The 27,003-nt window shown below is 34.7% G+C and overlaps 1 protein-coding gene across 16 annotated transcripts in view; it reads right to left on the bottom strand.

Annotated features, from left to right (window-relative positions):
- Positions 1 to 1,351: 1,351 nt before the first annotated feature.
- The window catches only part of LOC148310537 (spectrin beta chain-like), a 114,047-nt gene continuing 88,395 nt past the window's right edge, over positions 1,352 to 27,003 (bottom strand). For 3 of the 16 annotated variants that reach the window (XM_088258282.1, XM_088258283.1, XM_088258285.1), the window contains 14 exons: positions 26,221 to 26,460; positions 24,787 to 26,140; positions 23,859 to 24,700; positions 23,025 to 23,269; positions 21,736 to 21,959; positions 20,910 to 21,106; positions 18,392 to 19,573; positions 17,404 to 17,575; positions 10,969 to 11,061; positions 9,295 to 9,465; positions 5,392 to 5,485; positions 4,243 to 4,422; positions 3,746 to 3,925; positions 2,091 to 2,875 (listed from right to left, as the gene is read on the bottom strand). In XM_088258282.1, coding sequence (XP_088114408.1) covers positions 2,872 to 2,875; positions 3,746 to 3,925; positions 4,243 to 4,422; positions 5,392 to 5,485; positions 9,295 to 9,465; positions 10,969 to 11,061; positions 17,404 to 17,575; positions 18,392 to 19,573; positions 20,910 to 21,106; positions 21,736 to 21,959; positions 23,025 to 23,269; positions 23,859 to 24,700; positions 24,787 to 26,140; positions 26,221 to 26,460 — 5,178 coding nt within the window. In that variant the 3' untranslated portion in view covers positions 2,091 to 2,871. Of the gene's footprint in view, positions 2,876 to 3,741; positions 3,926 to 4,242; positions 4,423 to 5,391; positions 5,486 to 9,294; positions 9,466 to 10,968; positions 11,062 to 15,504; positions 15,726 to 17,403; positions 17,576 to 18,391; positions 19,574 to 20,909; positions 21,107 to 21,735; positions 21,960 to 23,024; positions 23,270 to 23,858; positions 24,701 to 24,786; positions 26,141 to 26,220; positions 26,461 to 27,003 lie in introns of those variants that run through there. The other 13 variants (XM_088258291.1, XM_088258289.1, XM_088258295.1 and 10 more) reach the window with 10 other exon arrangements.

The raw sequence follows: 27,003 nt of genomic DNA on the forward strand, positions 1-27,003 counted from the left end.
TAGATTTGTTGCTGAAAACACCTCAAAAGAAAAAAGTATTCATTCATAATTCTTTGCATTACTGTACTAGAGATATCACCAACACTCATTCAAAATGTTCTATAAAAATATACATTTTAACAAAATTATTAATTTAACCATCCATAAATTAATGCAGTATTCTAAAAGTTATGTGAAACTTTATAAAATGTTCTCTTTTTTCCAGAATAGCTCTAAGAAATGAGTTTATGCAGCGTAATATTATAAACATTATTTGTTGTTTATTAAGAATTTTGATGCCATCAAAAGCTCACAAGGCGATTAGCAACAGCGAACAGGCAAAAATTTAAATATGTTTCTAGAATAAAGAATGTTATTTAAAACAAAAATTTTAAGAATCTGTATTTTTATTATTAAATTGTGTGAAGTTATGCGAGTATTAAAACATACAGAAGTATCTAATAAAGGTCTATGTAAATTACGGGAAAGTAACTTTATGATAGATATACTAAATTATTATTAATATTACAGGAATAAGTAAAGCATTTAAGATTATATAATTCAAACAATGATAATTAGAATTTTACCATAACTTTTTAATATTATTTTGTAATATTTTTCATATTATAAAATTTTTCTCCTATCATGAGGAACACATCAAAACTTTCAATAATTCTAAATTCTCTCAATTAATAATAAATAAAAAGTTTGATAATTTAGAAAAAAAATATTTCCCTCACAATTGTGATCAAAATTACAACATTAAATGTAATTTTCCAAAAGAATATGTGATTCCAAAATATGGTTTAAATTACCAATTTCATTGAATGCAAATTACAAATTTCACTTGAAACATCGCCGCCCATCAATTTGTATTTGGTTTTAAACTGAATTTAAAAAATCTGATCATCTTATTTAAAAACTGTTTTTTTTTTCGGTCGTTTCAGATTTTTAGTTTTTACCATAAACTATGTAAATATTCCGTGATATGGCCAATCGGAGTAAATAGTGGGTAACACTATTTTTGCTCCTATACTTCTCATGTCTAATCCATATTAGGTGTGTGCAGAGCTGTGCGGTGCTTACGTACAGTGCGTGAATACTGCTCTCATACTTCAAGTACATTTTCAAGTTGATGATTATTATTGCGACTATTAATTTGATTTTTACTTAAATTACTGATTTCATTATGAGCATATCACAATTGAGGAATAACTTATCATTGCATTACTCACCATAATATGATAATAAAAATGTATGGGGTGGTTGGTACTTGTATATAATTACTTTTGTGCAATTACATTTTGTACTTGTGAAGAGCATATGTACTCAAATACTTTTTGGTAGCACTCGTAACAGCTCCGGATGTGTGGTGGGAAAAAGTGGTTGAAAATAAAACAAAATTATAAGCAAATGTGTTGTATTTAGTTACATTTCAACTTACACGACTCAAGGAGTCAAAAATAATAGCTTGAATAAAAAATGTACGAAAATGATGATACACTAACAATATAAATGCTCTGTCTATTAAAAGTGCTAAAATGCAAAATGCCTAAGTATTTCGACATGAATTTTTAAGTCTTGGAATAAAATAAATAATATTAAAACAAGACAGAATATTACCGTGGTAAGTTTTACGCAAGTGTAATAATTTGGAATTTGAAGATTTACGAATTTTACATCTAGAAAAAGAATCGAAAAGTGTAAAGTTGCAGGGCTATAAAAAAAATAATTTGTGCAGAATATAAATAGCATTGTCCACAATTTTATAATAAATATATTGATTTGTACAGGACAAGCGTATCGATGAAATCTAGCATTTGTGAAATGATTCTCTATACACGGATTGTGACAAATCACCTCTGCTTATATCTATAATGAACGTTGTAGACACAATCGTAAAATTACACATTTGAAACACATAAAAACAATAATCATCCATATATATCTTTTATTATAATTCAATTTTATAAACAAACTTATCAAAATATCTCGTAATGACAAGATTGATTTAGTAAGGGATATTAGGGCCAAAGGTTCGAGACATCCACACAAGCGAGAACTTCATTTCTACAAGAATAAAGGTTCTTAAACATTTTAACAATTAATTCTTTTTTTTTCTAACATTTATTAATCCACGCTAAATTATCGGAGCAAACAAATCAATCCAGTCATAAATAATATTAAGAGAACAAAAGTATTGTGGCAGTACAGGTTACAATAACGAAGGATAATTTCTTATCTTCTAAAGAATTAAATATCTTTATTTCAAAGTCGTTCAATAAAAGTTCCGAGTGATCCATCTGAGAGGAAACATGGTCCTACGTCGGATGTGTTTGTATAATATACGCTAGCTTGTGGGAAATGTTTTAATTTAAGAGTAAATAATTTATAGACATTTTCTCTATAATATATATCTTTTGTCCAATTTGAAGATTTAATAATAGTAATTGCGAATCACATACCGATAAGTTGGAAACTTTCTAGTCAGGGAAGGTAAAAAGACATCGGAAATCTAATACAAATGAATCTAATTTAAGTCGAGAGTACATAGCAACATTTACACGCCATCTCACCGAGACGGCGCTAAATGTTAGCGCGAGTTGGATGGTTCAGTACCGAGAGGGGCGGCTCACCAACCCCTAAATACTTGGTCCGACATCTCCGTCATATTTCAACATTCACCGGTATTACACAAACTGAAGGTCGATTATTCAAGATGAAATATAGACGAGAAATCTTTAACACACGGCGTGGTGATATCCGCAAAGACTTATTATTAAGGTACGTTTGAGATGTTGCTTGATATAAATATTACTGTTCTTGAACACATGTTGTCCAAAAGATACGCATCGCGGACCGGGCTTCTCAAATCCTGTTTTGGGATGACATTTAACTAGAAAAAAAAAATACATTTCGTTAAAACGGATCATTTTATATTTCAGGTCAATAATTGTTAGTGAAAATATATAAAGTGATTGAATTTGTGTTATATAAGGCTCCAATAAAATAATTCATAATTATTTTGAAATAATGTATTAGTATTTTCAGAAAATAAAATTGAATGACTGATTGACTAAGAGTTACTAAATAATTATCCTTACTACACTATTAGCTTTCTCATCCATACGTCTATAATTATACATGCATTTGGGTCGATAACATATACCAAATGATTCATCCTAGCCCTAGTTTTCCATTCACTGTTGTCAAAATATATACTATTGAATAGATTTATATGACCTAATGACGCTTCTTGTTCAAACAGCAGCTTATGTACATAGCTTTTTCCACTAATTTTTGATAGATACTAAAAAAAATTATTTGAACATAAAATTTTCAACAATTGTTTAATGTAATTAATTATATACTTTATTTGAGTAAAACTCCACTATCCCAAAATTTATTATCAAAATTGTATAAAAATAAAAAAAAAGTTTAAAGGATTCTTAACGTATGATATAGCAGCTTCAAAAAGCACATCTAGTTTTAAACATCAATCTATTGACGATTGAATTTTGTCATTACTCTCTATTGATAACAGAATGTAACGTTCAAGTAGATATATAAAGTTTTCTATTTTTAATTGCAAAGATTTTTTGTCATCTGGACGATGATAATCCCGAATTAGCCCGGATAATAGAGGCTCTACTGTACTTAGCAAGCTTGTGACTTGCATCATGTAGGATTTAAAATAAAAATCTTCGCAGTCTAAAATAGAAAAATAGGCAGTTGGACTATCTTAAAATGGTGATAATTGACTCACTTCTTCTTGAGTGTGAAGAAGGAGCGCCTCTTTTGGTCCTCTCTCTGCGGGGGCGGCAGGGTCTGCGCGCGCCCCGAGCCGCCTCCTGCCGCCGCCGCCTGCCCCCCGAGCGCCCCGAGCCAGGAGCTCACCCCGGCGTCATCTGTCGCCTGCAGCAGGAACTCGGCGCCCGAAGCCAGTCTGGAAACAAGTGCACAATTTAATATTACATAAATCGAGTTATGGCCGCTATGGGTGCAAAGGGAGCAACATCAAGTTCATATGATATTGTGTAGCATGACTATATGGTAACTAAAAAATCTGACTTTTCTCTTTAAAGGTGTCTAGGTAAAATGACGGGACCTTAAGCCAGTTCTTCTTTTAAAGATGTTTTTCTTATGTCAAGGTCTCTTATATCCAAGTTTGACTGTAAATACATTGCTTTAACATACTTAGACATTTTTTCATGATACTCTTTATTTCATCAGGGTAATATCCAAACTAAATGAGAAGCTCACTTGATTCTGAAGACGTATTTCTTCTTGGTGTAATCGGAGGCGACCTCGGCCGTGGATCCAGCCAAGTCCAGTGGAGGCTCCCCTCGGAAGGTCTGCTCCGGCGAGGACTTATACGTCTTGCTGTCCTTGTAGAACCACATCTTGTTGTCCTTTGCGACAGAGTACACCTTGTCCCACGATCTGGAAACAAATTCACAAATAAGACACAAATTTTAAGGCATTCTCTGATCACATGTTTAAAAAAATTACTGCTAAAATTTTTAGAAGTGATTTTATATTACGAACATCGTAATTGGAGATTAATAAAGGTTTTTTTTTATTTGTGTGAAATGAACAAGTTTTAAAAGCCATCAACCTGATCTTGGAATTTCAAATTTGTTGCGACATTTAAAACAACTATGGCATCCTGTATGTAATATTTTAAACATACATTTTCTTGAAAAATCATTATTTTTTTATATTTCAACTGTAAAAAAAAAGAATGAAAATAGAAGGAACACATTTCCAATACGAATTTAATTTCACAATGGTTGTAAAGATGAAAGTATTCAAATCTATGTGATAGTAGCTGTCAAGAAGCACACTGTCCATCATGAGTAATGTTAAGTATTACTTGGGTTGCTGCTATATTCAATAGATGGCACCAGTATTATGATTTTAAATATAATTTTTAAAAATATTACCTGTCACAGGTGTACATAAAAACAGGCACATATTCAAATGCAACTTTGTGTCAAAATTTTAGGGCAATCGGTGAATTGCTTTAAAAATTTAAGATTTTGTTCCAAGTAGTAAATAAACCCTGGGATGCTTAGGGCGATTGTCCACTACCCGGAATTACACGGAATGTTACCGTCCAGCACGTCAGTTAGCGTTTTAAAACGACGATTGGCTTTGGATTGGCATGTGATTTTGTCCATCTTTTTTTGGATCGGAGCTCTTGATCGGTGCGTAAACACGTTGTGCGTAAATTCGATCACGCTAAACTGTCGTAGTCGCTTTTAATTTTCAAAACCAGACTGTCATGTAGTGGACAATCGCCCTAAGACTTCCATCTTCTTTCTTATAAAAACAATGGATGCTTTATCTCAAGTTGAGATACTTTAATATGTTTAAAAATGTTAATGTCAAAAATGAAAATAATCTAACCTGTTTGTCGCCCTCTTGACATTGGATTCCCATTCGTGTTTCCTGACCAATGTTCCCTCAATAACATCATCGTCGCCTCCCGGACTCTGTCCTTCTATAAATACAGAATAATATCATTAATATCACATTGAATATTCATTATATTGTAGATATTTACCACATTGTGGATATTCACTACAGAATAAACTTTTAGTAAATATTCATCAGTATTTCTGGTGTAACATTAAAATGATCATGTTTAAAACAATTCAATTATTATTTTAATATCGTGATGATTTGGTTTTGGTTGGCAATAATCAAATAAATTAAAATATTCCATAAAATAAAACATAATTATCAGATTCTGTATTGAATTTTTTTTTATAAATAATGACAGATATTATTTTTAAAAATCATTTCTAACTACGAGGAAATAGTTTATGTACATATTCATCAAATATATAAATAAATTTGACAATGATTAGTAAAGCATTTTATATCATAATAAAAGCAAACAAATAATTGTATATCCTATTTCATAAAATCAGAGAGTACAAAAATAAACCATTACACCCACTTTGATAAAAACAGCATCTCTGATATTAAGAAATAAAATTTAGAATTTGCATGCAACAGAACAGATGGAAAAAAGAAGACAAATATGATTATATTAGAATTTTACTTACCGTTATCAACTGTTCATTTATCTTAATGTGTTACTTTCAAGAAAAAAATAATAATGTGAGATTTAATCGAGCTTGATTATAGAATTTTTACGTTAAGTAAGAGATAGATTTTGTTCATCAACCTCTATACTTTCACAGGAAGTTTTAAAAAAATATTACCTAATACATAGTACATTATTGGATTATTAAAACTATTGAAATGACATCATAGAACAGACCTTCTATGTGTCAATGCATGTATATATATATAAATATATATATATATATATATATATATATATATATATATATATATATATATATATATATATATATATATATATATATATATATATATATATATATATATATATATATATATATATATATATATATATATATATATATATATATATATATATATATATATATATATGTGTGTGTATTCTATGATAAAAAGCAACTGTGTAAATCAACATTTATATCTAATGCCGATATTTAAAAATAAAAAAAAATTGGAAATGATCGGCTATCCAAACTTAAAACACAGTAAGGGACATTTTTTTTAGTACGCTTTTTTTGCATTTTTGGACAGTAGAATCTACTTATTCCAGAAATGCAAAAAAAAACGTACAACAAAAAAATGTCCCTTATTGTGTTTTGAGTTTGGACAGCCATGATACAGGAGCGTTTAACAGTTTTAGTGTTGAGATTTTTTCTTATACGTATTTGAAAGAAGACTTTTTTACAAAAATAGTCCATTTCAAATTTAATGGAAATTGTAAGAGCAAAAGCATTGTTAAGGTTTTTACAAAAAATTGTATTTAAATTTTTTACTAAAAATTAGTTAAATTTGTTTATTGGTGAATATTATATACAAATTGAAACTTTAGAAACGCGCCACGCTCCGACACAACCTCCCGGCTCAAACGCCAAAATAAACGGTATATCGATGGCCGCGCTTTTAGTAAAGTATACTAGAGTCGATAAATCGATTCTCAGCACTCTAACAGTTAAATTGTGTTGGGTTGTGATCCCGTGGTTAGTGTCGCGGACTCTTAAGTCAGAGTTTCTCGGTTTGAACAAACTCTTCCACAATTTGGTACCTATTTCTAATAATAAGCCGCTTAGACTCACAGAAATAGTATGAAATTGAAATATTTATGAAAATAATAAAAATATTTCTCTTTTAATTTAAAAAAATATATACAAAAAAAAATTTACTGAATTTACTGAATCTCGCAGGATTTTTTTGTCAATTTTGGTTGAACATGTGATTTGAATGATAATTATAAATATGAGCATTATGTATTACCTTTTTAAAATGAGATAAAGAAAGTAAGTTATATGGAAAAAAAGAAGTGTTAAATTATCATTTTGAAGGAAGAGCATAATTTAATACTGAGTCCTGAAGTACCAAAGGATTATTATCTCTTTAAATTTGGCTTGGTCACTGCCGAGTAGTGACAAGTCAATAAATAAGGAGAAAAAGAAGAGTTTACTTAAATTGGTTAAGAAACAGTGGTCAGTCAACATTTGTTAATGTAGCTTATAGAATGTGTGAAAGATTGTGCAAACAGAAGGTGTGTTATATGGTATGGAGTCCCAAGTTTGTGGTGCCGGAAGGAATCCAAGCTGCAACCAGATTAGTCCAACATCCTCCGTGTGTGCTTACTCGCCAAAACACTTCCGATTTGTGACGCCTTTCAAATTTGTTGACATCATCCATGTGAAAATGTTACTTTGAAAAATTACTATTGAATGCAATTTTATAGTAAAATCAATTAAAATACGGGATCAGGTATCAAGAACATATTGCTCTTGTTCAAACGGGTAGTTAACTAACAAGTGTAATGGTGACCAATTAAAGCCAAAACACAAAACACCATAGCATAAACGTATTACGTACTACGTGTCCACTTCGTATGTTTATAATCCTTTTGTGGATTATAAATGAATTTTTAGGATTTATTTGGAGAAATATCATTCAGTGCTCGGCTGTTCAAACTCAAAACACAGTAAGGGACATTTTTTTTTGTGGTATGTTTTTTACATTTCGGGACTAAGTAGATTCTACTTAGTCCAAAAATGCAAAAAAAATGTACTAAAAAAAATGTCCCTTACTGTGTTTTAAGTTTGGACAGCCGCGCTGTGTTATAGACAGAAAAATGCCACCATATTTAAACTAAACTAATTGACCGAGGGTGAAATAATATCAAATATTCGAGAATAATCAAAAGCAGAATCTAAGGTTGACTATATAGTTACTGTTTAATTTTTTTAGTTTAGTATGAGGTGCGTAAACCATATCCTTGCTAATATTTGCCCTATTGCACTATCCATCATCTAAACCAACGAGTCAAACATCAGCTCAAATGACGGATACTACAGTAGACTATGAAACGTCAGGAAATGAGGAAAATCAAATTGAATAAATATATTTTTCTTTGAACAAACATTACAAGGATAAAACTAGACTGTCTGGAATATAGCGGAGGAGTGCCCCACCAGAAGATACCCTCCTGCCTGGGTATGCCTGGAGCAATCAAGTGGATAATGAGTCTGGACCTGCATCTGTAACGTGCCCAATAGCCTAGAGAACTTTGTACTTTTTGCCAAGCCAAACAGAGAGCATAAGTAAGTAAGGATAAGTTCTAGAGCAGTGATTCTTAACCTGGGTTCGATCGAACCCCAGGGGTTCGGTGAGTCAGTCTGCCGGGTTCGGCGGAGGTCAAAACACACACCTGACTTATTGTTATAAAAAATTATACGACGTACGATATATTCATTTATCCAATAGATCTAGTATATTATTTGAAAGAAATATATGAATCTATCAATAAAAATAATACTAGAGCTCAAACTCTAAGACAATGCACCTAGTCCGGATCGTACAACAATCGATAACAAGCGTACTAGATCTATTGTCATAAAGTGTCGTCATTATTTTGTTTTTGTTTTTATGTGAACATCATGTTGTAGTGGTTTTGTTCTTTGTTTTTAATGGTTTTGTTTATATTGTTTACCTATGTATTAATGTTTTGAATTTGAAAAAATCTAATTTTATTTTTCCTATTAAGGGTTCGAACGCACATATGAAACTGGTGGGGTTCAGTACCTCCAACAAGGTTAAGATTCAATGTTCTAGAGATTTCAAAACCGTTAGAAATCACAGAATAAATACGGGTTGTTTTTTTTCTCATGGATTGTACTGTCAACAAAATTGTCTAGCGTCACAGAGTCCGTTCCGGCGAGCTACCTGACGTGTCGTCGTCGCTGTGGGAGCCGTCGGCGGCGGGCTGCTTCTTGCTCCTCCATCGGAAACTCCTGAACGGAGACTTGCTCCGGGAGCGGCTCTTGATCTTGGTCCCTGACGATGAGGGAGTTGTGGCCCTCGCCGGCTCCTTGCTCGGAGTGCCCTCTGAGAGTGCTGAGTTCAAACCACAGAAACCATCATCGCAACGTCACAACACAAAATGCACACAACACACAAAAGCGTGATAAAAACAGACAGACACACCGATCAAGTCATTTTGTTAACATTTTGATTTGATATTTTAGAATAAAACTCCGTAATCAAATCATAGATCAGATGAAATACTTAGTTTTCTTCGCCATGAAAGAAAACATAGCAAACCCATAATCAGGGTTTTTGCGTTATATAATATATCAACAAAGGTCCTAGAAGCCTTGACACTGGACATGTAAGTTTTTAACACTATACATATGAGTAATACATCAACTAAACTTTAAAGGTGTTAAGAATATTTAAATATTACTTTCTAATACAACGCAAATACATATAAAGAGAGGTCAAGTTCAGGTATTTTAACAAATTTGGATATGCTAATTTGGATATGCTGAAAAAATAGTCACATCTGCTATATTTACAGAGTGAAAGAATTGAATTACAATTATTTAATGAACATTTCCAGTCAGGATTCCATTGTAATATTGTAACATGAATTACATATAATAAAAATATGAGGTACGCTTTCATCATGCTTATTTGACCAATAATGCACCATTCTACTCCATTTATGGGAATCCTCAAAACAAAAACTTATTTTAAAATTAACAATTAATAATATTTTCGTTCATTGTAATAATGTTTTGTTTGCAATAATACTTTTTTATTTTTACTATTTAATTTTTTATGATCTAATACTCATCATATTTCGGATCTTTCAAAAAAAAAAAACATGATAGATCGGTGATCTGTATTCAGAATTAACATGCAACGGACATAAAGCAATGTATTTAGATGGCTTTGTAATCAAAACTTGTTTTTGAAACCAGTTAAAACAAAACAATTAAAAACGTGCACACAAGAGAATTTTGACAAATAAATACCTGAGCAATACCACACCCGAACCATACAGGGAATGTCAAAGGGTATAAAAAAACATTTTCAAATTTACCAAAACTTCCAATACCAAAAAAAAAAGGAAAAATTTTCACCATGTCTATTTTCAAAATTGACTTTTATAGACTGAAAATTTCAGAAAGTCTAGTTCACCAATGATACCTGGATAATGGATTAAAGTTAAAAAATCAGAAAAAAATATTGATTGATTCAGCAGTCACATAATGTCACAATATTGTATATTAATTAGTGGAATTTTCCTTAACAAAATGTAACAATTTTTTTTTATATAATATTTTCATTTGCTTTTTCATTTTATTTAAAAAAAATTAAAGTTGTCTCAATTTTTAAGTGATATAGAAAAAAATAAGATAATTATAAAATCAATAAAGTAATTTCAATAATTATTTCTTCAAGGAATTCTATTGCTAAATTTATAATATATAATCATTGGCATATTAAAAATGAAATGCCTATTTTCATTTAATTTTTAAATGCTGCTTACTCGATTTTGAAAAGTGACTTGCGGTATTCGTGAATACGATAGTAGGGTGGATGTGTACTTACTGGATGCCCTCGCTGACCCTTGGGCCCTGGCAGTCGGTTCGCTTAGTCTCTTAGAGGCGGCCGCGGCAGACTGGCGGGTCCCCTCAACCAAAACTGTGCATGCACATCATCAGCCATTTTGTTAAACATCCAACGTGCAAGATGCACTACTCGTTCATTTTGGGAAACCATGCACTCATCGACAATAATTCAATTTGGCTAATTGATTTGGTAGTTATATTGTGGTAAAAATATACTACAAAAATAATATCGTGGGTATCCTGGCAAAAAATTTTAACTCTAAAATCCCTGTTTGAATAATCCCTGTTATTTAAAGGTTTTTAGGTTGAATTAAATACACGCTATTAAACATAAAATTGAATTTACTTTTAAAAGCACATAAATATGTCATTTCAAACTACTTAGTGAATTTTGCCAGTTTACAGAATGTTTAAAATTTTATAATTTGCATCATTAAGTCAAAATCGCATATTTTCGAGTTTACGTTTTTTGCCCGCGATACCCACGATATATGAAATAAGTTGTAATAAAAGTGGCAAAACAAAAATTTATATCTTCAAATTCTGACATACATTTTTTATATTTTAAAAATTATAATCCACTTCAGTAGTGTAGTGATTAGTACAGTTATGTGCTAGCCACTAACTATGAAAGGCAAAAATTAATTAAAATCATTATTGTCAATAGTGGATTTCACAAAATCAATAAGCGCAATCCTTCTGTTCAACTACTGAGATATTTCATTTGTAATAAGAGATAAGAGATAAGAAAAATAATTTAAAGATTTTACCATCATATATAAATGTTACTAAACCGTTTGCGTCTTTTAATATTCCTGACATTGTGTAGTATAATTTTAATAAATTTGAGAGATGGAAAGGATAAACATTGAATGTGAAAAATATAATTTTTTCCAATTTCAAATTGTTTTTTGAATTGAATTAATTATGTTTTTAAAGCACAGTTTCTACTCAGACAATTTATTTTTATTTAAATACTACACATGTTTTTTTTTATCAATATTTATGTACTAATTTCAATAATAAACATTCTCAGTAAGTAAACAAAGGCATAAAATAAAAATCATGCAAAAATAAATCTATTGGATAATCTACAGTTGAATTTGTTAGATAAATCAGATTTTTTTTTAAAAAAATCAAAAAACAAAAATTAATAGTAAAAATAAAAACAAAATATTAAAAATCGATTTCATCTTATCTCTATTAATTTGAAACACTACAAAAATATTCTGGTGAGTGATAAAACATATTATTAAAAAAAATACAACTATAAAGTCAGCATGAAAAATACATTTTTTCAAAAGTATTGTGTAATTTGTTTGTATTCTGTGTGTAAGTTTGTATTTTCACAAGACGTCACAGAAAAAATAGCTTACCGTCCATAAACCGCCCTTTCACCAAAGCCCTGCAGTACTTGACATAATTGTTAAATGACAAACATAACAGCCATCACTAGGAAATGTTAAATTAGCAGATACAATTGTTGAGGAAACATAGTTAGAAACATAGGGAAATTAATATACAAGCCTTACATATAAAGGAATATTGTACATATTTATAAAGCGTATTGAGAGTGGAATACAAAAAGGATGTAAGCATATTTTAGAAACATTACATCAAAACTATTTGGGATTTGTATTTTATAATGTATGAAATAACTATTTTTAAATGTGTGAATTTTATCAGATACTAGATCTTCATCCTAAGAATGAACATGCATTGCATATCAAGATATGCAATACATGTTCAATAATGCACTCAATAAGTCTCCGGTCTGACACATATCGCTCACTCCTTTCAACGTCATTTATCAAAAATTGTAAGTTTTCAGTTCTGCATGTTTTCGGAATGCCCAGAATATGTACTATATCCCAGCAAAAGCGGCATATTTTTAACTTAATATTTATCCCCTACAGGGCAGAAAGTGTTGTTTTTGCATTTTGAAGAAAAGGTATTGTTTAATTATTTTTTTTAAATATTATAAATATTTTGCAAATGGAGAAAAAACATTCAGGTTTTACCTTAAAAGATCTGTTGCATAGTAAAAAGTTCAATAAGTGGCTTGATATTTATTTTTAATACATTTTATTAAATTTTTAAACTATAAAAACGATCTCCTGAAAAATCATGTTTTTTGATATATGAAGTTGTTGAAATGAGTGAGGGATGTGTGGTAATACTGGACTGACCTAAATTATTTCTGGATAGTACTAACCTTCAATTGATAAGTGTGAAAATTTCATGCCATCCTGACAGTTAGGTTACTGAGGTTTTAGAGAACCCAGTTTTATAATTTTCAAAATAACAGATAAAAAAAAAAAGAATTTCTTACACATTGTTTTCTGATGAGGAAAAGTACTGTAGAAGCCAAACAGTGGCTTGATAAGTGTTATAGAGTTGGAATGAACGTATCACTCTTGAAGGAGAGTATGTTGATGAATTAATTTAGATTTAAAACAAAATATGTTTTCCTTAGTTAGATCAGAGACATAATTTAATTAGTTTTCTTAGTAAGAAGATTTAGTGATTTTAAACAAATCTCATAAGTTAAAAAATGGAAAATCCCAATGTTAGTGCTTTAAATACTTATTTTTCAAACAACAAAAGATATTTAGAGATTTATATGATGTAAAAATAAGTTACAAAACTGAGAGATAATTTTTAGACAAATTTGCATGATTGAAGTAATAAAAACAGTAAATAATGACATTTTCAGCACTCAACACTTTAAAAAAAAATGTATGTAAATTATTCATTTTGAAACCTATTTACACCTTTTTAGCTTGCATAATTAAGTTAAATAAATTTTATAATAGCAAATTGGCTTTGTTATTTGTATAAAGCAATAGAATTCGGAAAATTAAGTTCAACAAATTAACACACATGACTTACAATCCGGTTTTCAATAAATATATATGTATATTTGAAGAAAATAAGATACAGGGACATTATTAAGGGCTGTAAAAAGGAATAGGTACAAAGATTAAGACACAGAGGCTAGAAGGAAGATAAGTAACCACAATTACATAAGAGAGAAAAGCACAGACAAGATATTCATGTTTTACACATCGAGCCAATTTAACCAAACCATCACCATATTTTTTAATACATAAACCTATCACTTAAATAATTAAGTAAGAAATAAATACGAGGATGATATTATTTACAAAAATAAAAATATTACATTTATAGCAGCCTAGTTTGTTATCTAAGGATTGTACTAATAATGGTTTACCAAAAATAAAATTACTACGAAAATGATCGATAACGATGAGTCTAATACTCTTTTTTTTAAAATGGATATCAGAGACGTTTGATTCTTCTAAGCAAAATAAAAAAAATACTAAATTATTTGTAAGTTAGAGTGGCTCCAGAATTAACACATTGATTACTGCGTACACATATTTGTGCATTTCTGAAACCTCATGTAGAGGCGGTGTGCACATTTTTGCGCATTTTAGTTACCTTCAACTTCATATGCAAGAAAACATGCCTTAAATGTCTAATTTCTAGTCATGTTTGTTTTGCTGTGTAGCAAATAGGTGTCACTATAAAACAAAACTATTATCAATTCTTTTCTGTCATCATTCTTTCGGTGCGATCTAAAATCGCCCGTGTCAAATTACATTTCTTTAACAAACTTCACCGTAATCAATGTGTTAAAAAAGTCCTCTTAGATGAAATGGCTAACGGGGTAAGTACAAAGTTGGAGGGTGGTAGCTTGCCTTAACTTATGTTGTAATTTTCTATATTTATCAATATATTTCGCCCCTTTTCCACACCAAACAGTACATAGAGCACTGCATCAGCGCAGCGTTATCTTGATTGTCAATTGCATTACGGCAAGGTGATCAGTCCTGCACTTCTTGTCCAATATGATATTTAATAAATATTAAAAGAGTGATAAGTCACATACATTTATTTCCCTCTGGGAATCAAACCCAGTTCTCTAGCGCGGTAGGTAAACACTACACTATAGAGGCGGACATTCTTAATCTCATTATATTTATTTATTTATCTTATTTAATGTATGGTTTTTCATCCTAAGACTGGTATATAAAAATATATATGCCATGCATGTCCAATGATTTTATTGCCAGGTCGTAAACACTGGTATGTTTGGACTTCCACATTCCCATATAAAAAAAACAGGTTTTTCATCTCTGTTGAGATGTGTGTCGTATCGCGCCAACCCGAGCACTGCTCGCGTGTAACGACTTGTTTGAAGCCGAACTGACGAACCCCAGTTGCCAGTCGGACGCTTTTTATTGAAATTTATTGGAAATTCTTCGATAAATGATCAAATTTTATCTTTTATGATTATTTTTTAATTTGGTCTTGTTTAATTTTATCAGATTAAGTTTTTTTTTTACATTTTTTATTACATCTGTTTTCTTTTTAGAACTGGATACCTTTTGAATTATGTAAACTCTTTAAATACAAAATAAAATAAACTGATCTTTTTAAGTTCTATTTTTGAGATAGAGCATGAAGCAGTCAATCAGGCGGCAATAGATTTTTCCCTCCAAACCGTTGGACTTCTTACCCCGGAGCCACTCCATCCAATAATGATTCTAATTGTTTTTTAACGTATATAATGAACGGGTGCGGGTTGTATGGTATGCACAGTGCTATGGCGGAGTCTCAAGCGTGCCTCGCATGTCCTTTTACCTGGCTGGGAATGCGGCCGCTCCTGAGACTTGTCAGTGGTTTTAGTCGAACTCCTTCTTATAACTACTTTAAACGTTACATCGTGTCCATAGCATAGAAAGGCAGCGTGGAACAAACAGAACACAAACAAACCCGGTGTAATTATTCATCCGCTGTGTCCAAACTAACAAACCATCGTACTAGTAACTATCGGTAGACTGCAAGCTGTACAGTTGTCAGGCAGAGAAAGCGACATACATATATCCACACCGTGTGTTTTTTTGTAATTGGTTATAAATAATTTCAAATTATAATGGAAGTGACAGTTATCGAATACATAATTGACTAATTTTTAATGAGGGTAAAATGTCTATACAGTGAAACCCCTATTTTAAGTTTTTTATGGGGCTGAACAAAGAAAAACCTAAACGGAGGGAAAATTCAATTTAAAAAAAAAACATTGTAAATAAACAAAAATTATGAAAAAAAAATCAGTTTCCTGCTTTTTTTAAACATAATTCTGCATATACATTTTGAAGTCTCATCTTGAACGCCACCAACACTAAAAAATTGGTTTTAAGGCCCTCAATGTACTTTATTGTGATCTATCCATGCATTTGATGCAGTAAATTTACCCTTGGATATTGAGTCAATTTGGGATGCGCAATGTTTTGTTTAGGAATGATTGAACCGCCAACAGGAACATTGCTGGCCAGCGCACTAACAAACTACTCATCTAAAATCTCTTCCAGTTTGTCGTACTGCACTGACTCATTGCCAAGTGCGCATAACTCACATAATTTGAATACTTTTGATGTGATTTGCGGGAAAAAATGTATGAGCGGGTATTAAATGTTCTTCAATATATCGGGACTGAAATAAATATACACAATTGGCGGAAAAACATAAAATCTGGGTTTCACTGTATATTTATGTAATTCAAAAGCTTGGCTTTGTCTTGTGCTAATTTTATTTGAATCGATTTATCTATGTATATAAATATAATAAAATTATATTATTAATTGTATGTAGTATGTTGTCTGTATGTTGTTACTGTGATGGAAAGAACTTGTGACTTCATAACAACATCAGCAGTAAATATTAAAAATTTGCAGAAACTAAAGTATGTGAAAGATCACGTAAATTACAAGTATACATATTTCTCTGCACGTAACGGTATATTGCCATTGCATTAGACTGCTGCAGTGATATCTTGACAGTGAATCGAGGGTGTTGGAAGCAAATGTAGGATCTCAAAACAAAATAACCATAATATAAACCAAATTGAATGAAAATTGACACTAATTAATATTATTTCAGCCAGTTGAAAAAGAGGGATCAGGAATGATATTACAATGGCATTATCTATCCATATAATGAAGAAATATGCAACATTACTTCGATTAAGTTACATTTATTACATTATTAAGATATCAATATAAGTAGTATATACCAATGTCTGTACACGACGGATTCTTCGTTGCGTGTGGCAATGATAGTCAGGAACGACTGGCTGTGATCGGTAGCCTGGAGGGCAAGAGAGGGAGAGGAAGATCCCCCATCTCGGTGGTTGGAGCGCTACGTGCAGCGCAGTAAAGGGATAACTACATAGAGAACCACAAGGGTCACAACCCTCAGTAATGAGGAATAAGACGGAGAATCATAAAATGCTCATTTGCTTCCAATACCTTCAATCGAGACCAAAATTGCAAACAGTGTCCGATTTCGCCTGAATTAAGTGGGGAGATATCGGAATTGGTGTTACCTTGCGCGTCGTGCGGCGCGTCCGTGGTGTCGGCCTTCTCGGCCTGCGCCTCCCCTCGCCTCCTCTCCTCCTCCTGCCGCTCCCTCTCGGCCGCCTCGGCCAGCTCCGCCAGGCGAGCCCGCTCAGCCTCGTCCTCCGCCTCCTGCCGTCTCTTCATCTCCTTCACCTCAAACTGGACAACCAAAAATACATGTTAGACATATATTACACAGTACGAGCTATTGGACCTAGTCATAAAAGGCAAAATAGAGGGTCGACGAGGTGTGCGCAGAAGACAGATCCCCGGAGATACGAGATTTGACGGGGATCAGGACTGTCGAGGCGCTGTTTAGAGCTGCCCAAGACAAGGACAATTACTCTCGAGTGATAATCGGCTTCAGGAAGATCTTACTATTTAATATTTTATTTTGTGTTTTACATTCTATTTTATAGAATTTTCTTCTGGTCCACGTTTTGAGATTTAAAAAAAAACTTGTGTAGAATTATGAGTGAGAAAAGTTTTTTTTTTAAATAATGTTATTCCAAAAAATAACAGGTATAAAATAATAAAAATGGTAATTTTTGACAATATTTTTTTTTCCAATATGATGGAATGATAATTTTTTTTACACCATGAATTAGACACGGAAATAGAATTAAAAATTATTTAAAAAAAAAAACAAGTGACTTATTCAAAAGAAGTCATCACTGAGATTCGTTCATTCAAAGCTTATCATGATAGTGCACAAATTTCATTGCGTAACGCAAATGTATATATATACGCGTATAGCCTCTAAATTATTTGACATAGAAAACTAAAGCTGGAAAGAAACAAAAAATAAAAGATACTCATTAGTCACATCTTTACTAACACAAAAATCATCATTGAAAATTAATTTTGAGTAAGAAATTATAATACATTTAGGATTTACAAACATGCACAAAAAACAATAAAAAATGATTTACTAAGTTACATTGGTAGTTAAAAATAGCATGCAAATAAGCTTACCTGCCGATTGGAATACGAATCCGGACCACCGAGTACCAAGGTGTCCAGGGAGATGGAACCAAACAGGGAGGGGTGCAAGAGGTTGGAGGAGGTCTCGGAATTATCGGGAGACGAGGAGCGGCTGTCGCCAACCAAAACCTCCGCGCTGAAATACCTCACGGACTTGGCTAAAGGAACATTCGGAATAGAGCCGTAGCGTTTCAGCTTACCCGGATTCACGTTACACTTGGAACTAGATCGCGAGATGTTGGCATTTTTATATTCCAGAGTGCTCTTTCTCGAAGACGTGTGAATATCCGCTTCACTTTTTGTAATGCCTTGAACCGGATTCACGGGTTTCAGTAATGATTTATCGGGGTAACACTGTTCGGACATTTGATACCGGTGTTTCTCCCAGTATATAAAATTTGCGCAAGCTCTTTTTATATCGGTCGGATCTCTGTCGGAGCACATGACGTACATACTGTCGGTCAAAGCTTTGTCTCGGTCCGTGACCAAAAGCAGATTTGCGACAGAAGGATCTTTACTTACACTTTCCGTACTATGGAAAACTATGTCTGATTCGCGGTCGGATATTTCTAGCGCAGAAATGGATTGACCCGGCCATTTTTCATTGAACTCCGACTTTAAATTATTGTAATACCGACTCGAGTCTTCGCTTATTACAGAGAAATGTTTAGACGGATCGGTTTTTCTACATTTGTTAGGAGATTCGAGTTCTTTAAGGACTACGGATTGAACATTAGAAGGATGACTTTGATTGTTACCTAATTCAAACTCGTCTATATTTTCAACCTCCCCTTGAGAAAGCAACGAGTCCCAGAGGAACGATTTGTTTCTCTTTTTATCCGCAATCGTCACTTCGTCGATCGACGGTTCCGGGCAACCAGGATAGATTATTTTGGTTCCGTGAGATGTGACAACTTTTCGTTTGAAAGGTTGAGGGGAGTAAAAGCGATCGCTGGTCAGGATGATTTCGCGAACGACTTCCCCGACCGGTCGTGCCTTGTAAGACAAGCATCTTTTGAAAATGGGGAGCGGTTTGACTTTGGCGGGGGTCGGTTTGGGTGTTGGAAGGAGCTCTTGATGAGGGGGAGGTGATTTTGTGATGTGTCCGTGATCGGGCAACGGGTCCAGAGCCGCCCACAGCGGCGCTGTTTTATTCTGTTCTACTTGTTCAAGCTACGAATACATTCACCATAATTAGACAAGAAGCATGCACAAGACAACTACAAAAGTTAATAAAGAAAAAACAATGGTTAACTGAAGAATGGTAGAGCGATTAATAGAAAAACATAAACCCATATGAAATTTAAAATACTCAAAACTCTCCATACAGGATTCATGATGAAATGTGTCATTCTTAAATAAAATTTTGAATATCCATATCAAACCATTAATCAACGTTGATCAATATTATTTAAAATATTGTTATAGATAATATTTTTCGGCTTTTACTTTTTTTTATATAATTAGGCAACTCATCTTAGACAGGATGATATGAGAAATTTAACAAAATTTATTAAAAAATCACTCAAACAAAAATGCTTTGATTTACTTTGATATTCATGAAAAATATTAATTAAATATTTATAATACATTGATCATTAACACATCTCTCATGGACGGTAGAAGAGTGTCGAGTTGAATAAAAGAAAACCGGCCAACCACAACCATTAGAAATATAAACAAAAGAAGACAAAAGCGGGAAATCATAAAATGAGAAGTAGCATTTACAACAAAACTACGTAACCATGTATTATACTAAACATTACCATAGAAAATTTGGTATTTTAGTAAAAAAAATGTCTAAACAATAAGTTTTCTACACATAAATCTTCAATTTTCAACGATACAATATTCAAGTCCAATTATTTCAATTTTAAACATTCAAATTTGTGTCTGCCACACGGTGATCCAATAAACTCACGCATATGGCGATATTTAAGATAGTTACGAGTCATGCAGGATCTGATTGAAATGTGTAACTTCACTTTATTTATGATTACTTATTATTTGACCCCAAGAAGTCACAGTGATGAATACAGTAAACCCCCCTATAACATACACTCGTATAAGGTTTTTCCCTACAACGTTTGCAGCAGTTTTCCTAGAATGGTGATCCCCGTATAACGTAGTAGGTCCGTATATTCAGTCAAGTCATTCCCGTTAGTTAAAATGTAAAAACACAATTTAAAAAATAAATCTACTTTAACATTCCCCCCGATAACTCGGAACCTATCTCATCTTTATAGGGGGGTTTACTGTACATATTTAGATTTTTGTTAACTGTATTTAGATTTTTGATTATTGTATTTAGATTTTTGTTCACTGTATTTAGATTTCTGTTTATTGCAATCACTGGACATGCAGGCTAACCTTTTCGGAGTTACAAACAAATTACACCGCTAAAACCATTCGGAGCGGGAGGTGTTAGCACATAGAAAACTAATTGTATTAACTACAGCATTAAGTCTAACACGCAAACAAGATACATGGAATAAATTGAGTTTCTTACCGTGGTGAGTCGATGTAGGGCGCCGAATCTCTCTTCCTGGGCGGCGGCCGACTTCTCGAAGGCCTCGTGCTTCTTGATGAGGTTCTCCACGTCGTCTATAGTGTGACCGAGCTCCGAGGACATCAGGTACGGTTCCTGGGCGATCAGCCAGGCCTCTGCCACGGCGGCGTCACGAGCAAACTGGTACACCTCCAGGACTGGGGGGAAAGTCACAAATTAGGAGTCAGAGAACTTGATAAGTTGAATCACGTATCGCACAGATCATTGTAGTTATCATAGGTTTAAAGGCATCATCTCATTATGTACAAAACGGTGGCTCAAAGAGTCGCGAACAGTGTAACTGGGCAGGTCATATGGCATGTCTGAGGATAAATTAGACGAAAAAAGTGCTTGCCTAGTCAAGAAAAGCCTAGAAAATTTGGTGGTGGATTTACAAACTCGTATTTATTTTAAATGACAGGGATATTGAAAGCTTTTAAATGTAAATTCACAGTAAAATCGGGATACAATTTTGTTTAACATTTTTCAATAAATTTCGGAACTTAGTTTTTAAAAAAATTGCTTTGCAAGAGAAGGTCTGTCAGGAAGCCTAGATGCCTCCGTATCAGATCTGGGAATGCGGTGGGACCGCTTTCAATTGAGGCCTAGACCAGGACGCAGAAGAGTAGGTAAGCCCCAGACTAGATGGTCTGAGGACATTAAAAAAGTGGCGGGCCTGCACTGGAAAAGAGTCGCGTCCAAGAGGGAGTCCTTTGTTCAATGCTGGGCACAAGAAGAAGGTTGAACTAAGTAAGGCTCCGCTTTCTACGACGTTGTCGGTACTCACTGAGCTGCAGGTTCTCCCAGCGCTCTTCCCAGCGGCGCAGCAGGGCGTGGCGGTGGTTGTTGAGCCCGAGCAGGCGCTCGCGGATCTCCTGCGACGCGTAGTGCTGCCGTGCCAGCAGCCCCTTGCCCAGGGACACGCACGCCGCCAGGTTGTCCTCGCGGGCGTCCACCTCGGCCTTCAGCGACTGGTGGTTGTTCATCAGCAGCTCCACTCCGGACACATCCCTGGAAAGGAAACATTATTTGTTTTATATCGCTCACTCCTTTCAAGAACATCATAAATTAAAAATTGACAATTTTCAGTTGTGCATGTTTTCGGAATGCCCAGAAAATGTACTATATCCTAGCAAAAGCGGCATATTTTTATCTTATTGTTTACCCGCTACAGGACAGAAAGTGTTGTTTTTGCATTTTGAAGAAAAGGTATTGTTTAATAATTTTTTTAAATATACTGAAAAAAAATTAAATGCAGAAAAAAACTTCAGGTTTTACCTAAAAAGATCTTTTGCACAGTAAAAAGTTCAATAAGTGGCTTGATATTTATTTTTAATACATTGTATTATATTTTTAAACTTCAAAAACGTTCTCCTGAAAAATCAGGTTTTTTGACTTATGACATTCTTGAAAGGAGCGAGAAATATATTAACATCTTCTTCTTCTTCTTTTTCCATTTTCGCTCCCTAGATGGAACATATGGCCAACACGAGACGTCTCCAAGTCACTCTGTCACATGCCATCTCCTTGGCTTTCTCCCAGGTCAGTCTGGCATCGCGAAGTTCCGCTGAGTATAGTCAATGAATGGAGAAAAGAGACACGAGGGGTTAATGCTCTCAGGTGGCATTCTAAGGACATGTCCCAACCATGTCCACCTTCTCCTCTTCAGGACTTCCAGTATAAGTATGAATATGGGACTGTTGGGTTCTTCTCCTCACATCCTCATTCCTGACAAAGTCATACCACTTTACACCCAGTATTCACCTTTGACATTCAAGGTAAATTTAACATCACACAAATTTAACATTGGCAAGCACCATTGCTTAGTTGAGTAGTCCCTCGACTGGCAACTCATTTCAATATCTCAACATTTAAAGGAGATTTAGATAAAATCAAGTTTACATAGATATAAGCAACATCTCTTGTTGTAAAGTAAAACCTAGACACTAGGTTTTGTCTGCCTCTAAAGTGCAGTTGGTTAGCATGTTTGGCTATCTCTCGCTGCTTGGATAGGTTATAGTGCTCTATGCCCCATCGAGTGCGGATAAGGGTTAGTAGAAGATATGGAGTACAGACCTGGGCTTCTCGCTCGTGTTCATCTGCCTCAAGACGTCGTCCATCCAGAGCATGAGGGTCCGCACCATGTTGAGGAACTTGAACAGATCCCCCGTGTCGGCGAGCTTCAGCCTCCTGGCGTCGCAGTCGGCCTGCAGGGCCGCCCACGCCGCCAGCACTTCTCCCTCTCGGTTGGTGATCTCCTTGGCCTTGTCTCCAGCGTAGGAGGCTTGGAGCTTGGCAGACTCTTCTTTGATTTGTTGCACCTGGAACAGAAGGTATTAGCATTAGATATTTCCAAGTTTCTGACAGTTGTTTGCCACATTGTCAAAGCATTACGGTTAGTTAAATTATACATAATTTGTAAATTTTTGTTGATGATCATTCTGGTAACTTAAGGAATTTGTAATTAAAAATCTGACATTAAATGATTCATTAATTGAATCTTACCATTTTTTATTTAAGTTTTCTTAGTAAATACCAGTATTTCTTAAAATCTGTGGTGACACGTGTTTCAATGCATTCCGCATCATTTTCAAACACCGTATTTTAATGATTTTAACACCTGGTTTTAATGATTTTAGCCAGAGTTTAAATGTTCCACGTTCATTCATAACAAACATTTTTATATAATCACTCAGCAACTAAGTCATTTTCAAAAAAAAATACTCATCAAAGACGATGTATATTTACCAAATCTTCTCCCAAAACCGCTACCATATTTTCTTTAAGGTGTATATTTATTTTAAAATGGAAAATAATAATGTTGAACAGTTTAATTTCTAAAACATGACTCAAAAACTCACTAAATTATAGAGAAAAGTGAATACTAAAAGTCAAAGCTGATTGACTTACCTGTGATTGCAGGGTCATCAAGTCTTGCAAGAAGTTCTGGTGCTTGCGTTGCAACGCAGACACGCTGGCGGCATCCCTGCCCAACTCGTCGGACACTCCTCGCTGTCGCTCCACGATACGGCTGAGCGTATCCTTGCAGTCATGGAAGAACTTGTGCAGCTCCCGGGAGGCTGCCAGCATCTGCGTCCTGGTCTGAATCAGCTCCAACAGGTCCTGCCACACGTCGTTCAAGTCATCCTTCCACTGCGCAATGGTGGCAGTATCGGAGTGTCCCATGGAAATCATTTGGTCGGCGATCCTGTTGGCCGTGCTGACTCTTTCCGAGCCGATCGCTTCGGTATCGCGTGCGAACTCCTTGAACCTCTCCCACAAGAGTGTGACGTGATCGTAATCCTGGCCCAGCTCCTGGGATCCGGCAACCAATTCCCTTTCGGCGATCCATTGCTCCAAATCGTCCACTTCTCTGTTCAGCTGGAAGAGTCTGAGGGCTTCGTCCAACTTGGCTCTTCGCTCACCGGCAAGATCTTTTAATCCGGCATACAGTTTGTCTACTTGGGATTGTTTGACGGATATTTGCTCACTCTGAGGATGCTCTTCCATGGTCAGTTGTCTCACTGTTTCTCCGAGCTGTCGGATCGTTTCCGCGTAGTCTTCGACGGCCTGTTCCAAAATGTCGTGCTTCTTGATCAGGTTCTGTGCGGAGATTTCATCCTTTCCTCTGTCTTCAACCATCATGTAAAGCTCCTGCTCGCTCATCCACGATTCGGCCTCGTTGGCATCGAAGAAGTATTGTTGGGCCTTCTCCGACTGCATGAGACCACTGTTTCTGTCATTAATGGCATCTAAAATAAAATAAAATGAATTCATTGAAAGAAACTGAAGAGATTAAAAACTTCAAATAAAATCAAAAAGTATTAAATTCAAGTACCTTTGAGCTCTTGCCAATGCTGTGTCAATTCCCTTATTAATTGCTGGAATTCAGGGGCAGATTCGTGGCCTTCATCGATTAGCTTCTGACCGTTGCTGACCACCGTGATGATTCTAGCTTCGTGATTGTCGATCTCTGTTTTTAATGATTGGTTCTTCTTCTTCAATGTGTGGACGTTAAATAGTGAATTGCCGTATTCCTTGCTGGTGGCCTGAGGCATCTTCTCTCCTATCCACAACTTCTCATCCTCGACATCTCTGCAGAACTGGAAGGCTTCCTTCTTCTTTTCCAGCTGCCTCTGCCTCTCCACGAGAGGAGCCTTGAACTGTTCGAATCTCTTCTCGACTGCGGTTTTCTTGACCTTGATGTCGTCCATTTTCTCGGGAACAGTTCTCTGCAAGTACTGGGCTTGAGTTTCTAATTCTGTAACTTGACGAGCCTTGACAGCCATCTGGGTCTCGATCATTTGCTGCTTCTGCATCAAGATATTAACAGATGCCAAATCGGATCCGGTATCGGTATTTTCAATTTGCTTCTCCAGTTCGTTCATCCACGAGTCAATATCGTCGCAAGTCTGGTGAAGCAGAACTTCCCTGTTGGCGTCGAAGAGTTTTTCACCCTTATCTTTCGTGCTGACCTCCAAGTTCACAAACTGATCACTGAGATCGGACATCTTGGGTGAAATAACGACGGCAAACTCTGGCTTCTGTTTAACGAGTTCCTCGGCAGCGTTTTGCACTGCCACCAGCCTTTCCTTGTTGGCGCCGATTTCTGCCTCGAACGCCTGGTGACGTGTCCATTTCGAGTGGATGGTCTTAGCGGAACGGTAAGTGTCATCCTGGGCAGTGAGGTTCTTCTCTTGAACCCATTCTCCGAGTTCGTCGCAATCTTGGAGGAACTGGTGCAATTGCAGTTGATCCTGGAGTTTCTCCAGCTGTTGCAGGGCCTTTTCGCGGTTGATGTTTCTTCGGGAATCGATGTTCTCAGCCTTCTTCTGTACTTTATCGGCATCGAAGTGTCCCTCCTCCGACAGACGGTTAGCGAACTGAACCACGGAGTTGATCTTGTCATCGTTAGCTTCCATGGTTGTAAGGAACGCTTCGTGTTCCTTGATGAGGTGATCGGCTTGGTCCAGGGTCGTGGGTTGTTCAGCCTTGGCCAGACGGTGTTCTTGTTGAGCCAGAAGGACTTCGGCTTGACGAGCATCCCTTTGCAGCAATTGCAGGTCCAGACTTTGGGACAAAAGTTGTTGGCGATTCTCCCACATCTGTTGGAGCTCGGCCCAACCGTCACGCAGAGCCTTCAAGCGCTCCCTCAAGAACATGTACTGCGGATCATCTTGAGTGGATGGTTCCTATACAAATAAAATATTAGAAATTAAGATAAAGAAAAAAAATATATTATATTTTGAAAGAGATACTGAAAGAAACATACCGCTGTAATCTTTCCTCCATACTCCATCATCTTGGCATAATCTTCAGTATAGTTGTCAATCTCTTCCCTGATGGTCTGGTGTTGGGACAGGAGCCTCTCAGCGTCAGCCAGGGAAGCAGGAATGTCCTCAGAAGCCACGTCTGTCTGTGTCTTGGTGAGCCAGGACTGGAAGTGATCCACAGAGCGGAGGAAGCGATGGAGGTCTCCGGCCTCTTCCAATTTGGCATCGCGTTCCTTGAGCTGCAATAATACATAATGTTAAGTGATTGTTATCATTCTCAAACAGTCAACATTCTTTACTTGTAGTACAAAGCATTTAATTATCATTTTACAAATATGAACCAAAATTGATTAAAACTGTAAAATGCATGTGGAAAAATCACAACATGGAATGAGAAAGATCACCACAGTGGTTTATAATGAGTTTATTCAAGAATATAACATGATTTAAATATTTTGTTTACTAAATTTATTTTGTATTTATAAAGATCAAATTATAATTTAATTTGTATTGAGCCAATTACTTTTAATAAGTGCTGCAGTAGGGGCTTTCAAAAGGCAATTTTGAAACATTATTTTTTAACCCTTTAAAACTGGTTACATTCAAAACCGAGTACTACAAGAATATTCTATGATTACTAAATCCATGATTAAAAATCTCGAAAATTCCATGATTAAAAATCTCAGAAAAAAGGATAAAATATTTGCTTGTATTGTATAACATATTTTTGAATGGGGAGGTTATAATTTAAGATAAGTTTTATGTTTTCAATAATTTCCAGA

This window comes from Brachycentrus maculatus, unplaced genomic scaffold (genome assembly GCF_059751285.1).
Source record: "Brachycentrus maculatus isolate JH-2025_06_01 unplaced genomic scaffold, ASM5975128v1 h1tg000092l, whole genome shotgun sequence".
NCBI lineage: Eukaryota > Metazoa > Arthropoda > Insecta > Trichoptera > Brachycentridae > Brachycentrus > Brachycentrus maculatus.